This window comes from Odontesthes bonariensis, chromosome 22, assembly GCF_027942865.1.
Source record: "Odontesthes bonariensis isolate fOdoBon6 chromosome 22, fOdoBon6.hap1, whole genome shotgun sequence".
Lineage (NCBI taxonomy): Eukaryota > Metazoa > Chordata > Actinopteri > Atheriniformes > Atherinopsidae > Odontesthes > Odontesthes bonariensis.
This window is the reverse complement of record NC_134527.1, coordinates 12,011,528-12,029,401: the sequence shown is the minus strand read 5'-3', so window position 1 is coordinate 12,029,401 and position 17,874 is coordinate 12,011,528. Positions and strand designations below refer to the sequence as shown.

The 17,874-nt window shown below is 42.5% G+C and overlaps 1 protein-coding gene across 2 annotated transcripts in view; it reads left to right on the top strand.

The window, feature by feature from the left end:
- The first annotated feature begins 215 nt into the window (after positions 1–215).
- The window catches only part of sh2d3ca (SH2 domain containing 3Ca), a 50,719-nt gene continuing 33,060 nt past the window's right edge, over positions 216–17,874 (top strand). Inside the window, exons 1-4 of one of the 2 annotated variants that reach the window (XM_075455766.1) lie at positions 216–425; positions 1,512–1,787; positions 1,970–2,465; positions 5,132–5,171. In XM_075455766.1, the coding sequence (XP_075311881.1) occupies positions 407–425; positions 1,512–1,787; positions 1,970–2,465; positions 5,132–5,171 (831 nt within the window). In that variant the 5' untranslated portion in view covers positions 216–406. Of the gene's footprint in view, positions 426–1,511; positions 1,788–1,969; positions 2,466–5,131; positions 5,172–15,300; positions 15,801–17,874 lie in introns of those variants that run through there. The other variant, XM_075455767.1, reaches the window with a different exon arrangement.

Here is a 17,874-nt window from a genome sequence, read left to right as displayed (position 1 = left end):
CAGTGTTAAACACTTCTTTCCATTGGCCCACTTTCATTTCTATCAACATGTTTTGATTAAGGCTATGGACGCCCTCAAATGTTTTATGTGTTCATATTTTTATCCTATTCTGTCAACCCTTGTCTTGTCATCGCAGGGCTTTTCATTTCCTCTTAGTATTGACGCTCTTGGCTTTACACAGGAAGTATCAAGTCTGCCCTGCCCTGCTGCTCATCTCTCAGTTTTATTCTCCACCACAAAAACAAAGTATGAGCAGTGCCTCACCCACAGCGGAGGAAGTGCTGTTTGAACCAAGGCTGATCCACCTCAGCAAGAAGTTACCGTCCATCTCTGGCACTTCTCGTCTGTGTGACTGCAGCGTTTCTTACACAGTTCATTTGTCCCTCACCTGCTGCTGAGCACCAACATGAGCGTACGGAAGCTGAGTGAGTATCACCAGTGTTTGTGTGAGTCTGTGTAAAAGGCAGCGACTCTTTTTTTTCCTTTCAACGGCTATTGTGATGTGCAAAAATCAAGGCTGTTACTTTAACGTCTTTGTTTCTGTTAAAAGGTTAATACGGTGTGGGGAAAGGTTTGCACTCAAACAAATTTGGAGTAGCAAAATGCAAATAGTTTTTTTTTCAAGCACTGAGTGTGAAGTCCCTTACTGCCTCCCAAAACAGACAGAGATAACCGAGCACAAAGCCACATGTCTTCAAATACAATTACCTCATAGCTGAAAATAGATAGAATCACTGGTTGACTGCTTCTACTCCTTCACACAACATGAACTCTGTAAAAGACATTTAGTTGAAACAGCTGCGAGGAAAGAGACAGACGTGTTTCTAAACGGTGCATTAATAGATTTGTTGTCAGTTTGGGGTCAGATAGAATCCTGAATTAAAACCTCGAGCATGTCCCCACTTCCTACAGTTGTTTTTGCAAACATGCTCACACACAGCTCAAACTTGACACATTTGAACTGCAAGCATCTCCACTTTAAGATTGTGTCTTGACACCTCATGCCTGTCTTTTCCATCACCAAATTTCCTTGATGAAGGGGAAACTCAGACACGTTGCATTTTTTCTCCTTTAGAACGACATGAAAAAAGGTGTATGCCTAATGGAAACGATGGATAGGAAATATACAAAAACTGAGATGAAATGCGAATGAATTACATCAAACATTTCTAAAATGGCATCTGATTCTGTGTTCCAAAGGTCAAACGAACACAATATTTAGTCTTTTTCTTAAGCCGTGCTTAATTTGGCTTCATAGACACAGTGTGCTTGAGCTGAACTGGCCTGCTTTCAGTCCACATCTGTTTTCTCTAATGAAAATCAAATACTGCTGGCATCTACTTTGTGGGACATTGGCGGGATGAGCTTTCTACCTCTCCTTTAACTTTTAAATGGTACTTCACAAATTAAAAAAAAAAGTGAAAATAAACATTTGTTTCATAGAATAGCAATAGAAAAAATTATCACAACATACCGACTCATCCGCCCTCTCAAACTGTTCCCCTCCCAAGGTTTCAAATGGTTTGGCAGCCTGACCAACCTCTCTTTTCGTCGCTCCACTGAGAAATCAAAGTCTTCCAAGTCGAAGTCAGGATTGGGATGTGAAGCTGAAGTTGACGGCGAATGTGGCACCACATCAAGCCTAAGTCCAGTTGCTGAGACAACGGTGGATGACATGGGGACCATGCGTCCTCGCACTGCCAGCTATATCTGTTCTAGCGAGGGCTACACTCACGTGGGCACACTACCTCGGCTACTAATGAGGAGGAAGGACAAGAGTAATAAAGGTAAAGCATCAGAAGTTCTTATCAAATTACATTACTGAAGTCTGGCAGTTACCCTTCACAGAGATTTGGGGAAACTGTTGGTGTCATCCCATCAGTTTTGAAGTATTAAATTCCTCTGAATTTCAAATTTTCTGTCTGCCTTTTTCTTCTGCTTGGCATCTTATCATTCCCTTCTTCCCCAGGATGCCCCAGCAGCAATAAAACGAGTAAAGACAAGTGTGGCATCAGCAGAAGTCAAAGCCAGAGACCTGCAGGAGAACAGGCTCATGTGGCTCTGGGAGTCAGAGACATCTCATCCAAGGTGGCTGAGGATAAAGCAGCTGTTACAGCGGGCACTGCAGGTGCCGCCACTAAGCTCAGCCAAGACTCCCCAATTGATCCCAAGGCACAGCCTGAACCCTCAGGTGAATGTAATGTACCAAACACAGAAAACATCCTTCCTGGACCCACTGCTGCATGTGAGGAGGTGTCACCATCTGGTGGCAGGAGCATAATGCTCCAGTCAGAAGAAGCTGTTGTCTTGAATCACAAATCCATGAATGAGACTTCATCAGTTCCTCTTAACCAGAACGGAGATGAATCTCAGAAAGATAGTGGCTCAGGGTCCAAGCCTCTCTCTGAACCAAAGATGGAAGCAGGGAACAAAGAGCTGAAAGAGGGAGGAGGAGAATCTGACAGGTGACTACTCTTCTTACAATATTTGAATTGTAATTTTTCCCCTTTTGTCTGAAATAGTAAATGCATAGATGCATGACTTTAGGTAACCTAATCGTATGACACATTTGTCTGGCATGAATTGAAACCTTTGATTGTTTGTATTCTTTTGTTTGTATTTCAAGTTTCATTTTAGTTTCAAACTGTGGCTTCTTGGGGGGGGGGGCATTAATTCAACATAGGTCTGTCAAGAAAATATGTGTTTATGGCTCAGAAAAAAACACTTTATATAACTTATCTGGGCTACATTTTTTAGTTTACTGAGTGGACCTCTGGTATTCTGATACGTGGATCATTGAGAAACATAAGGATTTACTTCTGATGTTAGAATTCTAGAAGTATATGGCTTCATATTTCATATAACAATAAGTACAATGCATTTTATAGAGAGGCCATGAAACTAAATTGCATAGTTTTGTGGGAACCAGCCCATTTCCAAACATATCAATCAATTTATGAGATAACAGTGAATGATTTCATTCATGATTTGTACCCTTATCACAAACCAAATAAACTACCCACATTTTGCACAGATTGTGTAATTAAGACAATGGTCTACTAATATTGTTTGATCAGCACAACAGTGTAGCAGTGTTCTGTCCATTTGCCAGGAGGAGCTGCTGGTTTCAAGGCTCAAAATCAAAAAAACGATTCACTTTGAGCTGACTTTTCTGTGCACAGAACTTGTCTTCGACCAGTGAGAATATAATGGGATTAATTTCTCTCCTTTTCTAATGCAGCAGGTAACATAGATTTCTTCTATTGATCAGATGTTGCTGGAAATCTGCTGCTCTGTCCCTCGTTAGATGGTTTTCCATCAACCGAAATGAGCTTTATGTGTGCTTATTGTGTGCATTGTTTTTCCATGCTGTAGCTGATTTATCAATATGTAATGGTCGGAAGTTGGGGAATTTGAAGGGGAAATGCAACCCTTTCACCCACAGCCCCCTTCAGACGAGCAGATTGTATTTCCTCACAGTTTTCCCATGACATGCCAAGGGCTCTGTGCCCCTGTGGCCCCCGCTTAACCACAGAGTGCATGTATCGCGTTACACGGTGTGTATGTGTATGCGTAAATGTAGTTTGTAGCTGTGCTGTCATGCAAGGGCTTGGATGTGTGAGCATGGAGCATCAGCCCATTAGTTCAGCTAAGGGATCGTGGGAAAATAGGCTCTATAGTGTACTCCAGGTTACGTATGGGCACATCAAAGAGCACTCCTTCCTCTGTCCATCTAAATCACACGTCTGTCTGTCTATTCACAGGGCGGCTTTTCATGTCTTTGCGTGAGATTCCTTGGAAAACCCTTCTTTATCTGCCCTACAGACAGTGTTGGTGCTGCTAAAATGTATATATGTTTCTGGGATAATAAGCTTGGCAGACAGAAAGATGTTTTGGTCTTTAGCCTCAACGTTTGCCACTGTGTTTTCATTAGCGTTATACTGTGTGCAACGAGGGTCCTCCATTGGTCGGATCCTTTCACCAACGCCTTGGTTTGGCCTTCATATGAGCAAGATTGTTGTAATATTTCCATCTATTATAGTTTCACATAAAATATGAAAGGGTGACCCGTAAGATCCGTAAATTGCACAGTATGACCCTCTTTGAGTTTGGGGGATTTTTTCACCCTATCTTCCAACAACAGTTAGTTAAGATTATTGGGTTTTCCTCCATGCACTACTCTTTTAAAATCTACTCATAATTTTCAATGATGTTGAGGTCTGGAGAGCATGGAGTTAACATGCAGTTTTTATGTATTTTTGTATGTAGAGACCAGTAGTGATTAAAAATAGCAACAGACAACACCCACATCTAGAATGCAAATCTGACTTAGTAGAATATTACTTTTCCATTCTCTTTTCAAAGCACGCTCATGCTTTTTTCTCATTCTTTATGCATAGATGCTGATGTTATCAGTGTAAAGGATGGGGGCAAATGTTTCATATATACATTTATGCACTAGATTTTTAATCATTAGAGAACAGAAGCAGCTTGGGAAGGCAGTGTAAAACTTCTGCACTGCGGGACCTATTAACATTCCCCAGCCCATTGCCATAATGGGACCCTTTGATCTGACCTCTCTGTAGTTGTGTGTAACTCAGCTTTGCTCAGGGCCTTTTGAGATTAATCTCGCAATTGGGAGTTGCACTGATTGATCTTAAAACTTGTCTGAGAGTGTAATTGGCTCTATGCTTGCTCTTGCTTGTTAACAAGCTGTACAGCCGCACTCACAGCTCAGCTGACAGGACTACAGCGCAGCAGGGTTTTGACACATGATTGGAATCCATCAAAATAGATTTGGGAGCCCATGTCTGTATTCAAGTCAGCAGCCTGAGATGCTCAGTGGAGTTAGTTTCATTTTTCTCCAATAGGCTGAGCTGCTTCTGCGTTTTACCCACTTGAAAGCCTGTTATGGACAGCCATGGGAATACGGGCATCTTTTTTTATTTGTTATAGCATACACCTGTTACAAGAGATCCAACACAAAAGCACAAGTGTGTGTGTGTATATATCAAATCCCATGTATACACAATTTGAACATAGGTTTTAAGTGTTTTTTCTCTTATGTTGAATTCCCCAATGCTTTCTCATATTTTTTCACAATCATTCGCTCTTGTTTCTGTCTTTTCAGCCACATGGAGCCAGCTGAGAACCTAGCAGGATACGTTCAGGTCAGTCTGTGTAACACTCTTCCCTGCCTATAATATTAAGAAATTTTACCTTACCTACCATTTAATTGTTTTATGCGTTAGTTAGAATTTTTGGCCTGAAAACTGTTTGGTGGTGACATGTTAGAATTACCTCCTCTCTCCAATATTATTGAATTAAATTGTTTATGCCAGTGCTCAGACGTAATTCAAAATGATTATTAGCCCTTAGTCTTCTCACAGCTTTGCACATTTCAGCAGACTCACTCTGGATTCAGCCTAATTCAGCTTGCCATTTAGCTAATTGAATTTTCAGTAAGGCAGCTCAAATGTCAGCACTGCGCATCTAGTAAGCAGCCTGTGCTGCAACCAGCAGGTGGGGCCATCTGCCCAAGCTGTAAACTTCAAGATCAAGCTGTTTCGTGACCTTGGAGATGTATAGTTAGGTTTCATGCATCCTGTTTGTGCATGCAAACAAACACTTCAAGTAAGATCAAAAGTGGGAAGTGACAGGAAGACAGTGAAGCTAAAACAGGAAAGCAGGCAGAAGAGAGACATAAAGGCAAAGTGAACTGTTGAGAGCATAATGATCTGTTTTTGTATTGATTAGGTGAGGTGGTACAAGCCCTCTCTTATGACCCTGACCCGTATTCCTTCTGTATAACATGTGTCAACCCTCCCCTGGCCACAGCAAATTGACTGCACTTAAATGCCACAATTAGGACAGTGACGAGTATGCCATTTCATCTTTATGCCACTATCTTGTTATATAAGAACATAAATGATGTTTAAAAAGTGTTCATTTGCCTTTTCATCTATCTAAACAACAATTGCACATGGCTGATATGACATGACAAGTAACTGACAGAAGTACAGTAAAAATGACTCTGATAGCAGTCGGTCAAACAACTCTTCTTCTGTGGCTGCTGATTTTACAAAACGTGCCGATAGAAGACTTAGACGATATGAAAAATATATGAAATTTTGCCGTTACTTCAGAAACCCGGTTATCTTGCCATAAATGTTGGTTGCTGTATCAAAACCAGTTTTCCCAGAAGGTTGATGTTTTATTTAAGTACACATTTTTGTTGCGCGAATCGAACCATCTTGGCAATGTGAAACAGACATCCAAAGGCAGATCCACTTTCAAAAAGACTCTCAAAAATCTAGCCCCAGGACCTCGGTTCAAGAAAACTGTTGGACCGTGTTTTAGTTCCTTTATTCATTTTTTTCCTTTTGGACTTACAGTTTTGTTCTCATTTGCTGGTTGGTTAGATTTAGATTTAGATTTAGATAGCAAAAATACTTGATTACGGTTGGGAAAATATTGTTCATTGTTATTGTTAGAGCGCATTACAGAAATCCATTATTGAAGTAGCTGGATCCATACCATCAGACCATAGTCAGTGGGTCCTCAGGTGAAAATGTTAGTGATTCGGTTGTTTTTTTTTTTAAGCTGGGTGGCCCACACTCACTGTGAAATACTATTGACCCATTATTTTTAACATTATAATAAAAAACAGCAACTTAACACAAGGAATTGCTTCATTACGATGAGCTTTGTTGCTTTGATGCATAAACAATCTCTCAGGACATCACCAATGGGGCTTAATCACATTTATAAGAGCATTTATAGCATTATTTATAAGTGTGTATTTAAGAAAAGTATGTTATGACTTTAATATCACTGATAAACAAGTCTGGCCTTACTACCAATATTTAGAATTTCACTTAGAGTGCCTCTTTTGCTTTTTTTTTTAGCATTGGAAACCCAGCTAATCTACTTTTTTCCCTTTAGTTTAAAAGCTCCTGTATGTTTTGTCACCACAACAGTCCCTCCAGCCACCACCCACCTCTCCACCCACTCCCTGAGAGCTGCCAGCAGGCCCTCCATCCCCTTCCATTTCTCTGAAACATTTATGACAGCTGATGTTTAAATCAGGAGTCAGCCTCAGTTAGCCCTGTTATAATGGGAGAGTCCAGGCCAGTGACTTTCCTTTCAGTTTTTCACAAGTGCACTCTCACACACCCGTGGTTATAGTCACATACATACATAAGATGAAAACGAGACATATAGAAAAATATGATCTAAAACTTCTAAGTTTCTTCTAAGACAATTGGCAATCAAAAGCCTCAAAACATTCAACATAAACTCTACAGCTTTACTAAAAGATATGCCTCGCTCAGTTTTCATTGGGACAAACTGTCAGTAAAGCAGAATACTGTTTTTTATCACTTCTTGGTTGACTCATCTGTCTCACTGTTTTTGTAAAGTGTGTGTGACATTTACGTGTATGGTTTCTTATTTTATGACTGTGTGCATCTATTTTTGTCTGCAGCCCAGCCTTGCTTTGTCTCCTGCCCTGTTTAGTGGTTTGGTTGTACTTTGATGGGAGGGGCAGGAGGGGGATGTAAAACAGCTCGGTTCATACAAGGTTTATTAACATATGTCTGGGTCTCACAATGCTGCTCTGGAAAAGTCTGTGTGCGTGTGTGTGTGTGTCAGTATGAGTATGTGTGTGCAGGGGCTCAGCTGTGTATCAGTGCGTTACTGCATGTTTGATTATGCGAATGGTTTAAATTTCCAAAATCTGTGTGCGTCTGTATGGTGTTTGATTAAATCAAAGCAGCACCCTGTGGGGGCATGTACGCATGTGCGTGTGCCTATTACAGTAGACTGAATTAATGTTGCATCCCCTATAAATAAGAGAGGCAGTAAAATTATGTGCCAGAGCAACACACCTCTGAAAAGTCACTAGTTACTGATCCTTCTCCCGGCAAATATACTGACAAAACACACTGTGCGAACACATGTCTAAAAAAACCACAAACTTTATGTGGGTTATTTCATCAATATTAGCATGTTTGTCAGGAAATAGAAAAGGAGAAAGACATGAGCCCTGTTCATCCCCGGACAGCTCTTCATGTGGTATTAAGATGCACCTCCATGTGCATCTTGCATGACCACTAATAACTGGAACTCATTTTCAGTATTGCCAATCAGCACTGGCATGGCTCAGTGGACTGCTGATCCATTACTTCTGAGTATCTCCAAGCCAAATCCAGACCCTCCCCGACGCCTTAATACAGCTGCAACCAAGATTGATGAACTGTAGTTAGACCTAAGGCTACATAATCACCAATTTTAAAGTATTGTGTTTTAACGTGCCCAATTGGGCATCCCATTTGAGCAAAATGAATTAATAATACTGGCTGCAGGTACCTGATCCTGGACAGGCCTCTGCCTGATGGCCCAATGATCCAGATGAGCACACCGAGAGTTGAAGGCACCGCAGAAAATGTTGCTGTTTATGTTACAGTGTCCTCTGTACATGTGCTGTAGATCAGCATCTACAGTGACCATTATCCCAGTCCACATGGTCATAACAAATTCTCAGCCATGCAGCCATCTGCAGAAAGCTTTCCTCTAATGTCACCCAGATCATCCATCATTTTTGTGCGATTACAAGAGGGCAACGTTTAACAAAGTTGTAACTTTGTTGTTTCTCACTGGCTGGAAACATATCAGGTTTAATGTACTGTAGCTTAGGACTTGTTTAGTGTTCACACTGCTAAAATTATTGTCCGAATGAATTCATCTAAATGGGTCCTTGGTGCATTTTAGGACTGTCTTGGGTGATCTTTTTGGAGCTTTCAAACGTAAATGAGAGGCAACTGCGAATATTATAAGCATCACTTGTGTATTTGTGTCTGTTTGGGGGGTTACCAAGGGGGAGGACAAATGCCATACTTGGTGAACATACATGTAAGCATGAAGGTCAATTAGCAAAGAGTGATTTAGAGATTACTCTAATTTAACAAACTTATCATTGAGATGATATCCAGCAATTCAACATTCATGGGGTCTTCTTTTTTTGTTTTTTTTTGTTTTAGATGTTACGAGTGTAGGCTAGTTGCATCACATAAGCTTGTAATGTGATCCTGTGCCACCATCCCAGTGTCAGCGCTGTTAAATGACATCTGTTAAAAGAATCGATGGGCTTCTCTGAGAACAACTAATTATAGTTTGAATATAGTTTTGTCAATGAATCCTGAATTAAGTTGAATTACTCGTTTTAACAAGCTGTCTGGAATTTTCATGATGATTCATGTCCAATTGTTATCACTAAAGGCAGATGTTGATGCCAGGTTCGAACAGTGCTGTGTAATACACATCTTCACAAAACCCACCAACCCTCCACTGCTGTACAACAGGATTACAATTTTCATTTGACATTTTAGCAGATCAAATTGAGGTTTCATGCCTTGACGAATAACTGTGTTACCTTATAAAATTGATAACTGCAAAAACAGAAAAATTGTATAAAGACAACTGAGCTGGCACACAGTTCTTTGTCTGAATGATGCTTTTTTTTAAAAGTATATTTTGGGCTTTTTATGCCTTTAAGGATTGGATAGTGTGAGAGAGACAGGAAACAGAGAGATGGGGAAGACACGTAGCAAAGGGCAGCTTGGTGCGAGAGTCGAACTGGGGCCCACTGCAACGAGGACTAAGTCTCTGTACATGGGGTGGCTGCTTAACCCACTACGCCACCGACCGCCACTGAATGATGCTTTTGACCTAAAAGCTAACATCATCTCGATTGGCATGCTGACACTGACAAAGTGGTTTGGGGATAATAGCCGGGTTTCCACTGTCATTGTTGATTCGCATTGAGAAATGTGAGGAAGAATAACTTTGCGTCTATGAATAACATTTGCCCTGACAAAGATTAAAATGACATGACTCACCAGCTGTTCCTGATCCGAGCCAGCAAACAATGAACTCACGCAACTGACCAAAAACCTCCCAGATATTTCTAATATTTGAAAGATGAAAGTAACTCCTAAGACAGACGTATATCCTGTTTCCTCTTGTTGGTGTACACTGCAGTGGTTGTTTTTATCCTATCAGGGTTTGTTCCAGTTACAGCAACTACCTCTACTAAACTGCAACAGCTAGCAGCGTAGATAATAACACTTAATTGCCCAGTTCATTCACTTGGAACCAGTCAATGGAGACGTGTCTGATTTTAATTTCTTATTTGGTGTTTTTCAAAGATTGCATCAGATTTGCTTCACTAGTGAATGGAACCACTGCTAATGTGTTAACGCTTATAGTCAGGGCTGGACTGGCTATCTGGCCGTTCGGGCATATCCCGAACGGCCCTCCCGCGATTTGGGCCCTCTGGGCCCTCCGAGGGCCGTAAATAAAATATACATATATATATTATATTTTTTATTGACTGCGACGGTAAAAAAAAATGACACGTCGGGGCCCATTGGATGTTTCTCCTGACGCACAGAGCGCTAGTCCAATGAGAATGCCTAACGTTGTCAAAGGCCCGCCCCTCCCTACAGGCCCACTTGACCCAAGTCTCTTGAAGTTTAGCTGACTTGGCTATATTCGGCTAAAGCTCTGGTGGAAAGAGGACGCGAAATGGAGAAACAAAAGAGTGGCCATGACAAACGTAAAGAAAAGAGAAAACAAAAACTAAAAGACGACGCAGTAAAATGTGCTAAATTCACCGATATGTTTTTTAAAAGCACAAGCTCGAGCTCAGGTTCGGTTAGTGGGGCCGTGGGAGATGCGGAACCTGGCTGCTCGACCTCAGGTTGGGGCAGCAGTGGGGCCGCCGGTACATCAACGAGCGCACAGGTGGTGGAGAATGAACAGGGGGAGGCGGAGGAGATGGTTCCAGCTGGGGAACCAGAGGAGGGGGAGATGGTTGTTCCAGCTGGGGAACCAGAGGAGGAGGAGACGGAGATAGGAGACGTGACCCAGCAGGGAGAGATTGAGGTTAGAATTCATCTCAACACACCCGCTAGCCAATGCAGTGTAGCTATTGGGCGCTTCAGCGTTTCGTTTCCCATTGCCTGAAAGTTTGAAACCGAGACCAAGTTGTCATCCTGACTTCATCAAATCAGTCACAAAAATACCCATTTGGTATAATTTTTTGGTTTTGCTGTAGTGGAAAAAAATGACGTGTCCGAAAAAAAACACACAGACATAAGCACTATCTTAGGCTCTTTTGATCAGTCTCAAGCTGCATTACAGTTTATGCCTGGGGGGCGGGGGTTAACATTCCATTCAGTAAGCTCACTGACAGTATCTGTGGACTGGAGCAATTTTGAGCAATAAATAAAATAATTGAACCCAGGAAATTATTACTACATGTTCAATTTGATTCAGTAAGACTTAGAACATACAACAGTGTGTGTGTGGTGCTGGTGCTCCTTTTCTATACAGTGTTGTGTGTGCTGGTGAAATATTGCTTTGCTTATCCCTGGCTTGGGTCTGTGGGACCCATTTTCAGGTTTTGCTGAGGGAAAATGGTATGAATACTTTTTTCACAATGAGATTCACTGGCCAGGGCTCATCATCTGGAAAATAAAGTTAGTTATCCTCCTCTTTCTATCTCTTATCCTCAAAAACAAAGATACTCAGAACTTCACAAGCAGGATGAAGGGAACATGAGGGTGCACAGCAGCTTTTTTTCCCCTCCTTTAGTCCCAGGTCCACTGGGCCAGAATATCTTCTATGTAACAAAAACATGAACACCTTGCAAGGATTAAATGAAGGATTAATGATAATTAGACAGAAGTGTGTGTGTATATAAATATACATATATGCGCGCTGGGCCCTCAGTGATCAAAAAGTGCCCGGGCCCTTTTCAGATGCCAGTCCAGCCCTGCTTATAGTTAACTTTTGCCAGATGGCACTAAACACAATGGACAAACAAATCTGTTACTTATTAGTTATAATGGCTTTTAGTAATACAGTTGTGGACAAAAAGAAGTGAACAAATTTAATCTTTTCGGCCATTGATGATGAAAAGGTCTTTAAATGGGGCTACTTTAACCATGTTCACAAACTTCCACCTAAAATATAAGCACGAGTTAAATCGACACCTCTCAGACTCTCATCTTAAGCCATAGCTATTTCCTGCAAGTTTTTCACATTCTTGGATGTTTCTATTATTTAGCCCATTTCTTCAAGGTCACCATGCCACTAAGCACCATATAAAGGAAAGAATTATGACACATTCATCTCTCTTACACACTTCTTTATTCGTGCTAAAAACGTGCCCAGTTGCCACAGCAACACATTTGTGAAAGGATTAATAATTTCAAGGTGATTAAAGCAAGACAGCTGATTTTAAATTGCACTATTTTACACCTAAAACTGAATTTTTGAACACTTCTGTGTGGACAAAGTCTCAACGTTCTCTGGGCCTCTTTTTTTTCTTCTCTGTATCGTTTTTGTAGGATGATGTTTCAAACAGGCTTTGACACACGTATATCTGTGGTTCAATACGGATTAACCAGTAGGTGAATCAGATTCCCCCACTGGTTAAACAGTATGTGTGTGAAAACACACTGACTATAATCAGAGACACACTCTCATACACACATAAATCATTAACTGCACCCCTCTAACCCCCAGCGGAGCCTGGTCTTTGTTTTTAGGCACATGCACACATGTGCACACATTGACACAGTTATAGATGTGTTTGCTCATATAATCTTGATCTACCCTCAGTGTATCTTTTTCATCTCACACACACGTACACGCCCGTACATTCAGATCCCTTTTCTCTCTCACTCACACTCCATCTATCTAATGTGTGTCTTCATCTCACATCCAGACACACTTTCATTAGTGGGATGCTGAAAGGCACATGCAGGGATTCTCCATTGTCCCCCTATCAGCCTGCGGGATGAGGCTCACTAATTAATATTTAACTGAAGACCGCCTCCAAGCAGGGGAGGAGATGTGGAGATAGAGGACTAGAGGGAGGGGAAAGTGGAGGGATGGCCATGGATGAGAAGGGAAGGGCAGAGGAGAGAACAGAGACAGGGATCAGAGAGAAGATGAGGCTGAAGGAAGGAGGTTAGGCTATGGATCAGAGGGATAAGAAGGCAAGAGATGAGAGGAAGAGTACAGTAATAAGAATGGCTGGAGAAAGGCTGAATTTGATTGAGCAAAGAGCGAGGGAGATGAGAAATAGAAGAGACAGTGAAAAGAGAAAGGACAGCTTCAATAAATATAACAAAAGAAGCAGGTTTTGTTGCTACATGAAAATACTGCAGCTCCCGACAGCAGCCCCTCAATACCTGCTTGGCTTGTTGAAATTCATCGGAGGACGCAAAACAACGAAAAGTTGCACTCCCTTAAACAGGATTCTTTCACTTTTGTAAATCCACATTAAAAAAAAAGGAGCCCAAACAGCCCACATCACTGTTTGAAGGCAGAACATGATATAAGTACAGTGCAGTGACTCGTGTAGAGGGGGGGATTCAGTGGCTTTGTTATGCTGCGGAGCGCTTGTAGCTGGCATGGTTTGGGTCTGGCACTCTTAGTGGCAAGGGTCCCTGCAAATCAAATTTGCTTTGAGTGATTACCTTTATCATATGACGAAACATTTCTATCTTAACGGCCTAAGTGGTCCGTCCCAGTGCACCATCCATATACCACAAGGGGTCACTGAATGGTTTGATGAGTATTGAAATGATGTGAATAATGTGCTACATGGCTTTCGCAGTCACCTGATCTCAACCCAAATGAATCAATTCCAAGTGCCACTGAGTTTGGTTTTATTTTCTCTGATGTATCTTCATACCTTAATGATAGAATAGGCTCTTGGTTATTGGCTCCTAAAACGAGATGCCGCATATGAGCGTTTGCAGAAACAGAGCTTCTCCCAGTTTTGACCACATGTTTGAAAGGCAACTGTTCCGTTATCTGCATGTTACAAGGTTCACGCAGTTGTACTGTTTTGTTGTTTTTCTCAAACGGTTGGTATTCGCACAGGGAGTTTTGGAGGGTGTGTGTGTGCGGAGCAGCTGCCGTATGTAACATACTGTAGGCTATGTTTTGATTGTTTTGTCATGGTATTATGGAGGATTGAAGGAAGGAGAGTACAGAGCCCCGAGAGATTATTTGTGACCCCACTGTGTAATCTGTCTAATCCGGCACTGGATGGTTTGAGATTACAGAAAAAGGAGAGGCTGTGGATAATGAATCCATCCAGTGTTTCGTAGCTCCTTATCTTTTTTTTTTTCTTTTGACCTACTAGCATGCATTCAAGAGGCCGCTCAGAAAAGTGAAAATCATCCGATGCGATATGTGTTTGCATTTGTGGGCTGCACTGAGAAACTCAGCTGACACAGTGGGTGGAGGCAAGCCATTCTTTTTTTTTTTTTTTTCGTGACTGAGTGCGTTGCATCTCTGGCCCCGTCCCTCTCTTACGTTGCGTCTCGCTGCAGTGGTGCAGACCCGACTAAGTGCACTGTCAGAATTTTGGATGCTGTCAAGGCACTCTGGCTGCGTTGCCATGGTGAAGCGTCCTCAATGATGTCACTCGCTAAGGCCTCTGGAGACAGAGCCCCACCCCTCCTGACTTCTCCCTGCCGCTATGTGTGTTTGTGTGTGTCTCTATGTGAAATGGGCCGGTGAAAATCACACCCTGTTATCCCTGAAACACCTGCCTCTGTGTTTCGGCTTATAATGAGCTGTCTAGCTGCAGTCTGCGTGGCTTTTTAGAGACACATCATTATATTCAGCTACACACACACACACACACACACACACACACGCACACAGATATATAGCATTTCTGTCAACATTTCACCACAACAACCAAATCCTCTATAGCACCTGCTACAGCCATAGTAGTATGTATGTGGCAAAATGTAGGAGGAATAAAAGGTGAGGGTTTGCACTGGGCAGCTCCCCTGTTGTGGTGCTTTCATGGCAAAAGAAAGGTTAAATTCCTTTTTGAGGGCTGCACACATCCTCTGTTTGTGTCCTATACCCTAATCTTCTTCATTCATCATCTCATCTTTTAATTTTCTTTCTCCCCTCCCATCTTTTCCTCACTTTCCCCCGTGTTTCACAACCTTCCGTCGTCCCCCTCTCCCCCCCCCCCCAGCCGCTCGTCAGCATTGTCTCAGTCAGAGCCGAAGCTGGGGGGTCATCGGGTGGGTGGGTGGGGCCTCTGCCCGCATTTCGACAGCACTCCTCTCAGCTTCTGCCTGTAAGCATTCAAGCCCCCACCTCTCCTCCCCCTCTCTATCCCTCCCTCCCTCCCTCCCTCTGGTCCACCCTCCCCCCACCCACACTCCTTTCATCAGCAAGCAATGAGGTAATCCCTAGCAGCCGCGTGAAGTGCAGCAAGTGCGGAGAGGGGGAGAGAGGAGCGAGAGCAGTTCAGCGAGGAAGATGTCAGGAGCCGTATCATCTCTCGCTGTTATCACTGCCAGCTGTTAGCGGCTCGCTCGTGGGTAATAGCTGATGTTGCTACCGGCATCCGCTTGCAAGCTGTGGCTGCGGTGTTAGCTGTTTAGCTCGCAGCCCGCTTTTACTTGGAGTGGTGGCACAATGTTGAGGGGCTGGTAGTCAGGCAGGGGTGGGACAGGCTTAGCCCAGAGGCTGGTGTTTAGACCGGACACCCCGGGTGGGGTAGAGAGAACAGGACGCGGGCAAGAGAAGACGAGGGAGAGGGGAAGTAGCGGAGATAAGAAGAAGAAGAGGAAGAGCAAGGTAGCAGGGGAAGGTGTGTGCCCACCATGACGGAGAGGTGTAGTCTGTGGAGTGCCCTGTCGGCTGCAGCATGCTGCTTCTACCGGGGCTCCTTCATGCAGGTGCAGGTGAGTGGTTCATGTGCACGAGCTTTTCAGTGCCAACCATAGGCGTGCTCTAAACCAACACGCTATCCAAGTTTCTTTAGCCTATACTGTGCGCATTCAGATGCGCGCGCGCGCGCGCGCGCATGTGTGTGTGTCCGTGGGAGGTTTGCACACTGCTGGCTCCTCTTCTGTCCCAGCCGCCGGTAACGGATGATATCATAGAGTGTGTACAGTACTTGGGTTTTGGATGGATTGTGTGGAGAGATGGAGAGGGAGAGGGGAGGTGAGGGGTCTAGGAGTTTGTGTGTGGGGGGGGGTGTGTGTGTGTGTGTGTGGGGGGGGGGGGGGACAGAAAGTACAGGAGTAAGTGTTTGTAATTTGTTTGGTTGTGTTTGAGAGTTGTAGAAAGTGCCTGAAGGGCACAGTAAAGAGTGGGACACTGTATCCTACAGTATCCGCTTTACTTTGGTCTAATTCTGGCTCGATGCCTGCAACCCAATATCTGACCTTATAGAATGACACTTGCAGTGTGATTTGTGATTTCTGTCTCTTTTAAAGCTTGGAAAAAAGCTTTCGGAAATAAATAAGTGTGGATGATAATGGATTATAATTGTGCCTTTTTACAATGAACAAGAATGACGCTGAGCTTTGTTTAGAACAGAATCCTGTTTTTAAGTTTGTGTTTTTTGTTTTTTTAAAAAGAGAGAAAATGTTTCAATGTCTCATCTCTGGCAGCAGTACATTTTGTCTGTCTCTCAACTGTCTTTGTCCTGGATTCCTTTGGTTGCTTTCTGTTCTCAAAACAAATCTTCCTCACAGAAATGTGCTCTTGGCTCAAGGTTTTTGGAGTCATCTGCTTTTGTTTCGAGGAAAGTGTTTCAAAGCTCAGCGTAATGAAGTTATTCTAATTCAATCTGCCACGGGGTTCCTGTGTTGTGGTGCTTGTGGTAGAGCTGTGTGTGTCTGAGAGAGTGGGGTGTGAAATAATTACCCCTCGCTGAATTGTAAGAGTTAAGTGGGAGCCTTTCGAGGGAAAGGGGGAAAAAAAAAGAATGACTGAATTCACAGCAACTTGAGTTTGTTTACAAAGAGCGTGATTTTGTCTAAAGACTGATATTGATTCTCCAATCCATTCTAATTAAACCTAGCCCATCAAGCACAACACCGTTTGTCATGTAACCCAAATACTGTCTGCTTTCCAGAGGAGCTTTAATCATTACTCACTCTGCCATTCAATGCCATGTTGGTTCCTGTTCTTATCCTGCAGGGGACAATCGTCTCGTACAATATCTACACTCGTGGTGCTTTTTCTTAAGACCCTTGCTGTGAGTCTGGGGTTCAGTCTTCTTTTATGTAATATAAAAAAAACAAAAAGACAAATCAATGGATAAAAGCTAACAGCCACATCGTCGTGTAAAGGCAGTCACAATCTCCACCTGTCTGGAACCCAAAAATCCTCCCCTTCCTGGGTTTGAAGCTCGTGTTTTTAAACTGTGATACATTTTGATGAGAATTGCATGTTTGCTTGGTTGTGTGTTGTTGTTTTTTTAAGTCATTTAACTCATATTTACATGGTAATTAAAGTGTTATTAGCACTACTAAAGTGGTGCTTTTTAGGCTTGTCACAAAAACAACTTTTAGCCAACATGATGACCGAAGTAACGGTAGGGTTTGCTCTTTCATTATAAGATTATGGTGCTGTGTCTAAGACGTTGTTTATCTATCTATTTATTTATCTTTCACAGCACTGAATACATTTTTTTTTTCATTTCTAGAGGTGCTCCATCTCTCCTCTCTCACCTTTGAACCTGCACATGTGCAGACCACGTGTTGCTTGGCCATGTTGATGGGTCTTCTTTTTCCAAAAACTGCATTTTTCCAACCAGGACTTTTTGAATATCGCTATGGTTATAGTAAATTCATATCTCATCTATTGAGAGCAGAAGAATTAAAAGTCAATTGCTTTTTGAGAGACAGCACTTTCTATTTTTGCATTATAAGTACATTATTATGTGTATTGCCCTTGTGCCAATAGCATGAAATGCTCCTGAAATGATATAGCTTATCGCAGTTCCTTTTGAGTCAATGAATATCA